At 44.1% G+C, this 7,785-nt stretch overlaps 2 protein-coding genes across 2 annotated transcripts; both read right to left on the bottom strand.

Annotated features, from left to right (window-relative positions):
- Window positions 1-711: 711 nt before the first annotated feature.
- On the bottom strand, window positions 712-2,223 carry LOC137838551 (uncharacterized). The gene is made up of 2 exons (XM_068647797.1): window positions 1,692-2,223; window positions 712-995 (listed from the first exon to the last, which is right to left on the bottom strand). The coding sequence occupies exons 1-2, from the start codon at window positions 2,221-2,223 to the stop codon at window positions 712-714; spliced, it is 816 nt and encodes a 271-aa protein (XP_068503898.1).
- On the bottom strand, window positions 2,223-3,293 carry LOC137838550 (uncharacterized). The gene has a single exon (XM_068647796.1). The coding sequence runs from the start codon at window positions 3,291-3,293 to the stop codon at window positions 2,223-2,225; it is 1,071 nt and encodes a 356-aa protein (XP_068503897.1).
- Window positions 3,294-7,785: the final 4,492 nt, after the last annotated feature.

Raw genomic sequence — 7,785 nt, 5'->3', positions numbered from 1 at the left:
ACTCCAGCGCCACTCCCTTGCTGATTGGAAGAACCATCCACTGATAAGACTCAACGAAAGTCCAAACCCTCCGAAGGTGTAACGCTTGATGACAACTCGACGACGAAGTCCGCAAACACCTGCCCCTTGATCGGTCCTCAGGGCTCGTACCTGATATCAAACTCAGACAGTTGTACGACCCACTTCACCATTCTCCCAGCTACATCTGGCTTCTTCAGCACCTTCTGGATAGGCAGATTGGTCATCACCACCACCGTGAAGCTGTGAAAGTAGTGGCGGAGCCTCCTTGCCGAAAACACCACCGCCAAAGTCGCCTTCTCCAGGGCCTGATACCGTACTTCAAAACCTTGCAGCACCTTACTCACGAAATAAATAGGTCTCTGAACTTGGTTTTGCTCTTGGACCAAAACTGAACTGACCGCCCTCTCTGTCACAGCAAAGTACAAACGGAGAGGGGTGCCCACCTGTGGCTTGCGCAAGACTGGTGGGCTTGCCAGATACTCCTTCAGCTTGACGAAAGCCTCCTCGCATTCCTTAGTCCAAACGAACCTGCTGTTCCATTTGAGACACTGGAAGTAAGGGTGGCCCATCTCTCCCCCGGCGGACATGAATCGCGACAATGCCGCCAACCGACCGGTGAGCTGCTGCACCTCCTTCACCGACGCTGGGTTCCTCATTGCCATGATCGTCGTGCACTTCTCTGGGTTCGCCTCAATTCCCCGCTCTGTCAAGAGGAAGCCTAAGAACTTCCCAGCCTCTACGCCGAAAATACATTTTTCTGGGTTCCTTCTCTCGTGAAGTGACCACCATGTCATCCACGTAAGCTTGCACATTCCTTCCCAGCATCGGCGAGAGCACTCTATCCATCAGCCTCTGATAGGTGGCTCCCGCATTCTTCAGCCCGAATGGCATTACCTTATAACAGTAACAAGACCGCTCAGTCATGAACGCGGTCTTGCACTCGTCCATCGGATGCATCCTGATCTGGTTGTAGCCTGAGAATGCATCCAAAAAACTCATAAGTTTGCACCCCGACGCGCTATCCACCAAGGCATCTATGCTGGGTAGGGGATAGGAGTCCTTGGGGCATGCCTTGTTCAAATCGGTGAAATCCACGCACATCCTCCACTTGCCGTTCGACTTCTTCACCAGTACCACATTTGCCACCACTCTGGGTACTGGATCTCTCTGATGTGCCCCGCGGCCAAGAGTTTGCGGGTCTCTTCGTGGATCACCTGCCTCCTCTCCTCATTAAACTTCCTCCTTCTCTGGCGCACCGGTCGGACTTGGGGGTCCATTGCAAGATGATGGCAGAGGAAGTCTGGGTCAATTCCTGGCATGTCTGAGGCTGACCATGCAAACGCGTCCAGATGCCTCTCAATCACCCCGGCGATCTGTCGTCGCGTGTTCGCTGAGCGGCCCTCCCAATTTGAACTTCTTTCCCTGGATCTCCGTCTCCACCCACCCCTCAGCAGGGTGGGGCCTCTTTTCACTGGCGATGACCGCCCTCGCGATCCCTGACTTGCGGGGCGTGATCATGCTCTCTTCCTCAGCTTCTTCTTGGGCCACCCCCGAGCCCCCCGACACTGCTTCCTCCATCTCCACATCACCTTGTGTACCTCTTACCATTTCCACCTCCGATCGCCTCTCGCCTACACCCGGCGATGGTGTCGAGGTAACATGGCACACACTCCTTTGCTGCTTGAGGCTGTTCTCATAGCAGTGCCTATTCTCCTTCTGGTCCGACTTGATGGTGATCCTCACCCCTTCCATCGACGGCAACTTCAACTTCATGTGCCTTGTCGACGGTACAACTCCCAACCTGTTGAGCGTCGGCCTTCCCAACAGTATGTTGTAGGCGGATGGGGCATTAACCACTAAGTACTTGATCTTTTCAATGCGAGCCACGGTCCCATCCGTGAACGTGGTCCTCGGCTCTATGTAGCCTCGCACCTCCACTTGGTCCCCTGCGAAGCCATACAAGCACCCGGCGTACGGCCTCAGCTGGTTAAGGGACAGCTGCAGTTTATTGAACGTCGGCCAGAACATCACGTCCGCCGAGCTTCCCTGGTCCACAAGGACCCTGTGCACCTTTCTCCCTGCCGTGACAAGGGAGATGACTATAGGATCGTTATCGTGAGGCACAACGTCCCGGAGATCCGCCTTTGTGAATGTAATGTTAGCATCGGGGAAATGATCTTCTTCCACCGAGTCGGCAGTCATCACCAAACGAGCGTACCTCTTCCTCTGAGAGGCTGTACACCCCCTCCAGAGAAGCCCCCCGCGATCGTGTGCACCTCCCCGTGCACAGGTACCTCGTGTTGCGGATCTTCTGCTGGTGGCCCCGACGCCCGATCACCTTGCGCCTCCCGCAAGTAATCGCTAAGAAAGCCACATTTTACCAACTCCGCGAGTTGGTGTCCCAACGCCAAACAAAAGTGGAGTGAGTGGCCATACGCCTGGTGAAACTCACACCACACATTCTTTTTCCTTCCGAGCACCTTGTCAGTCTTCTCTGGTGCTCGCAACCGTGCCGCTATGGCTAGAACGGCGATCAGCTCCGCCAATTCCACCACAAAGTCAAACCTGGGGGGCACGTTACTCTCCCTCGCGCGCCCCCTGCCCTGGTCCTTCCTAAGCTCGTAAGGGCGAGGCTTCCCCTGAGCCTTCTTTCCTTCCTTGGCCTCATGCACCCTCATCGGCTGCTGAGACCTGCTCGGTCCTCCGCGCGACTTGGTCGGGGCCGCGCTTCCCCTCTTTTCAGAAACCTTCGTCTCTGCTACGATGTGCGCCACAGCACGGTGCCTAATCTCCGCAAAGGTGCTGGGGTGATTTCTGATCAAAGATTCACTGAAAGAGCCCGACAGAACCCCTTTCTTGAACGCATGCACCAGCATATCTTCATCTTTGCTGGGCAGCCTCACCACCTGAGCTCCAAAACGACTAAGGTAGTCCCTGAGGGACTCACCTTGGTTTTGTCGCACGTCGAACAAGTCATACGACACCACTGGGGGTGCCCTGTTCATGATATACTGCTCCATGAACAACTTAGAGAACTGTTGAAACGAAGTGATGTGGCCATCTGGTAGGCTCACGAACCACTCCAAAGCGATTCCGCTCAGGGTGCTCATGAACAGCTTGCAATACACCGCATCCGAGCCCCCAGAGAGCATCATCTGGGTGTGAAACGCTGTCAGATGCGTCTCTGGGTCCTCCACTCCGGTAAACGAGGCTTTCTCCCCCACCAAGCTTGGTGGCACCACCGTGCTCATAATCTCATATGAGAAAGGCATGGGGAAAGTCCTGGGGGGAGACGGCGGTGGCACCACTCTTTCCTCCGCCACGCGCTCCTTCTACGCTTGCAGCGCCTTGCGCAACTCTCCATTAATTCTGTCCAACTCCTCGTTTCTGCTCTGTGATGCAGCCAAATCCGCTTGCATCCTTTCTTGTTCCACTCTCAACGCTGCCACATTGTCTTGCAGCGTTCGCATCATTTCCAAGACCTGCGCCATCGTCACAGCTCCTTCTTCAGCTGATGGCGCGGGTGAAGCTTGCCTTGTCCTCCTCATTTTCTCAGCAAAGAACCTCAAGAACAAGCGAAATCTAAGAGCAAAGTGTGGATGGGATCACAAATTCACACGGGCCCCACGATGGGCGCCAAATGATCTTGCAGGGGATTCGAACGTCGAAGGATTCGCCACATCAAACTCTATCTTCCACCTCCTCAACCGCGACAGGTGCAAGAACGCTCTAAGCACTCCACAAGAACTCCAAGCAAACCTGCGAAACACACCAAACGACGCCTCTAGCGGCCGATTGCACTCCGGCGCTCAAGTCAGTCTTACAAAACCACCAAAGAACTAAGAATCTTTGCGAGACTCGGGTGCATTCTGCGTGTGTGTGAACTAGTAACTTGCAAGAATGAATCTTACCTCCCTTTGCATGAGCGCGGAATGCCTTTTATATACTATGTTGCGCGCCTAAGTTATCCGTGTATGAAGTAACTTAGCGCGTTTCTTCCACTAAATGTCTCGTGCAACCTCAGTGCGAGTACCAAGTGCGACTTGGCTAAGCGCACGCACCAGGCATCACCTACTGTGTGAACGATCACCTCTGCTTTGCACCATGCACGTTATGGGTTAAGAGAACACCAATCACCGACTGGCTTACTAGCTCTCTTAGGCCACTCTCGTGCACGACACTACAAAGCACATAACTTCTCCTTTCTCTGATACTCTGCCATACCAGGCTCGTATGCAACGCTCTCGCTGGGAATCACCCTTCGTTTCCAACTTAACTGCGCGTAACACGAAAACCTGATCGATCATCGCTCACCCAGACGACCGATTGGTCCCTAATAGCGCCACGCCTTCGGCTTCCAGGCGCTTATCTAGGTGCTGATCGCGCATCCTCTCTGACCACCTCCCCCTGATCACCGATCACCATCCTGGGTGACTTTCTCAATGACTCATCTGCTTCCCTGGCCCACGTGTTCCACTAAGAACAGTCCATGTGGCAGTCCTTTGCTGACGTTACCGACTTTCGATGACCGACCGGATCATGCATGATTTCTGAATTAAGCAGAGTTGTTAAACAAGCAAAACTCTAGTTGTGAAAAATTAATTAAATTAAAAAGCTGAGAACTCTTGTTGTTGAGCGATCCAAATTTGTTGGGCGAGTTTGTTTAAATAAAAACTCTCAGTGGTTTTCCTACTAGGAAAATTTATTTTAATTCAAAACTTGAGAGATTTCATTGTTGGGAAAAAATCATTTAATTAAAAAACCCAAGTGTTTTGGTTGTTAGGAGAGTCAAATTCGTTGGATTAGCTTTTTAAATAAAAACTCTCAATGATTTGGTCGTTAGGCAAAACAAATCTTGATGGGCGAGATGTTTTATGAAAAAATTTCAATGGTGTACTCCTTGTGATACAAACCACATCAACGAGCAAATGACTAAGGACACAGTCAGCACTTCACAAATAGGTCAGTCATATCAGTATACAAAGCCAGGCCCCACCAAACCTAGAGAGAGCATCAACAGAAGAAGAACAAGATATAAACAAAAATATGAAAAGTTATTTCTTCTTGTCTTTCTACAAGAGAAGTTATGTAAATAAACCGGGCTCACTTTGGGGGTCCAAATAAAAGAATAAACTATAGTAAGGTGTGCTTAGTAATTTGAGTAGGGTGTGCTTAATAATTTGAGTAGGGTGTGCGTAGTAATTTGAGTAGAGTGTGTTTAGTAATTTGGGCTTGTGCCAACCCACCTTTCATGACAAGTGCTTCTAGTTTTAGGGTTTCTTTTACCTACCTTCTAGAAGGCTTCTAACAAATGACACCCCTACCCCTCTATCTTGTTCTCCAAGACACTCTCTCCTATAAATAGAGTATCTTGCCTCATGTATTTCTCACATGGAATTTTGAATAGAAAAGAAACTTTGTCAGAGTGTTTAGTGAGCTGAGTCTCCTAAAGGTTCTTGGGTCTTATCTTGTGAGTGTAGTAGTGCACTTCAAGTGGCGGCTCTTCATCACTTGTCTTGGAGTCTTCTCCCCCTCCAAGTGGCGTGATTCCTTATTCCATAAGCATCTCTTAATCTCTTAATCTTTTTGTTTTTCTTTCCTTTTCCTTATGTCATTCTTCCATACTTTTATTCATTATTGTTTTGGTTTTCTTCTTCATCTTATGTTTCTTTTCATGTTTCTTCATTTTCGCATCTTCATCATCATCACCATATTCGTGTTACCTTCACACTTATTTAACCACTTGGTTTTAGGGGTTCATTTTCGCATCTTCATTATCATCATTTATTTTGCCCTCTAAAAGTGAACATTCACACTTACTTAACCACTGGATTAAGTTCATTTCCAGTGGGAATCTTCTTTGGGTTTCTCACCATAATTGCTAATCTTAAAAATAATAAACAAAAGAGTAATCCATAAAATGTGCAATCTTGAAATCAACTCACATCAGCTTGGCAAATAATTTGTTCGTTGGACTACTAAAAGTTGTGTGTGTTGACGCCTTTGGTTGGGTGAATTGAAACATGTACTTAATTTGTTTGGTTTGAGTGAGATGTTGAAAAAGCATGTTTTTAAATATTTCTAAATGCTAAAACTTATTTATCATTCACTGTGTTGTTATGTTTTAGTAATATATTGTATTTAAACATTATTATAATGTATTTAATTATGATCTTAAATTTTTAGCATTTAAATTGAGTTTGATGTATATGTATGAATGAAAAGTTATGATGGTTCGGTTGTGATATAAGATGTGGTGTGTTGTGAACATAGCTATTTTCAGGAGGGAATATTGTGTTAACATGTTTAGGATTGTGTATTTAACTGGAGATTTGTGAATGAGATATCCTAACTCTATTGATATTGGAATCACATAGAAAAAAATATCAAGTGGTGAAAGTCGAAGGAGGTTCCTATAACCTATTTGTGGTGTGACAAAGTATTATGTCTGGTGGGTAATAGGGATTTATCCTGTCACATTAGTGGAAAGATGTTCCTATTATGTAGCTTTGTTATGATGATAACTTAGTTAAAGTAGTGTGACAAATGCATATCTCTGGTCTAATTCAACACGTGTGTCTTTTGGGAGTAGAGTCAAGTATTTATGGTGATTGTTGTTAATAGTATTTTGACATGTTGTAGTCAGTTGGTTGATAGTTAGACACTTAATTATAATGATGGTTAAATAATAAATTTAAATTGTATCCATTAGACTATATGAATGACATGTGAATATAAGATGTGTATGATTATATATATACTCAAACGTAAGAAAGTTTTTAAAAAATCTAATTTATCATGTTTTTTGTGATTGTGTTATTTTTTTATCTATGATAATTGTATGTTATACTATAGCAAATGATATTACAGAAGTACAATCTCAGATAAGTTAAGATAAAGAGAAAAAATATATTTTATAATTATTTATTTTTCTTTTCTTAAAAATATATATATGTAAAAAATTTATCCTTATGAAGAAGAAAGATTATTTTGAAAAACTTTAAAGAAATAAAATAAATATTATATATATTTATTTTAGTTTATATTGATTAATAGTAATGTAACTGTGAAAAAAAATATGCCATAATTATTATATTTGAGTTTATTTATATACTTGGATTATCAAAGTTTAGGAAAAGGCATGTTTTTTTAATTAAATAATTAAATTTGAGAATTCATTATTCAAATAAAAGTAAACAATATTTATTTGATTTGTAGAGAATCATTATCAATCTTAACCTATTAAATTACAAATAGATAATATTTTCTTATTTAAAATTTTATTTTAGGATAATGTTTACTTAAAAGCAGTAATGCATAAAGGTTAAAAGACAACTGTTATTTTCACTTTAAAACAATGACTTTCTAACTCCATTTGATGTACACGTAATCCTATGTTAAAAAGAGAAGACGACGACTATTTAGTTGCATTCTTAAATACATATTTATAAGGGTGGTTATGGTAAATAGTCGTATTCTTATTTTAAAAACTTATAAAAAAAAATTAAAACTCTAAACCCTAAACCCTAAATCCTAAATCCTAAACATAAATCCTAAATCCTAAACCTAAACATTAAAAAAATTAAAAAAAATTAAAACACCACCAACCTTGTGCGTGAAGGCAACAACGATGACGGGAACAACGATGAAGCAAATATGGCACAATAAAAACCCAAATAGTAGGCAATGAAACAGTGATGACCTTCGCCAATGCAAGAAAACAAACAAATAAGATAAACGAAAAAAATATATAAACCAATGGTG

The sequence above is a fragment of the Phaseolus vulgaris genome, chromosome 4, assembly GCF_000499845.2.
Source record: "Phaseolus vulgaris cultivar G19833 chromosome 4, P. vulgaris v2.0, whole genome shotgun sequence".
In the NCBI taxonomy this organism is placed as follows: Eukaryota; Viridiplantae; Streptophyta; class Magnoliopsida; order Fabales; family Fabaceae; genus Phaseolus; species Phaseolus vulgaris.
This window is presented reverse-complemented; position numbering and strand designations above follow the sequence as displayed.

What these genes read in the sequence shown, in the direction of transcription:
- LOC137838551 (XM_068647797.1), bottom strand. Translation starts at nt 2,223, where the DNA reads ATGACTGCCGACTCGGTGGAAGAAGATCATTTCCCCGATGCTAACATT. An exon ending in CAGCCTCAAGCAGCAAAGGA is followed by an intron (nt 996 to 1,691) that starts GTGTGTGCCATG and finishes ATGCATTCTCAG; the next exon opens with GCTACAACCAGATCAGGATG.
- LOC137838550 (XM_068647796.1), bottom strand. Translation starts at nt 3,293, where the DNA reads ATGCCTTTCTCATATGAGATTATGAGCACGGTGGTGCCACCAAGCTTG.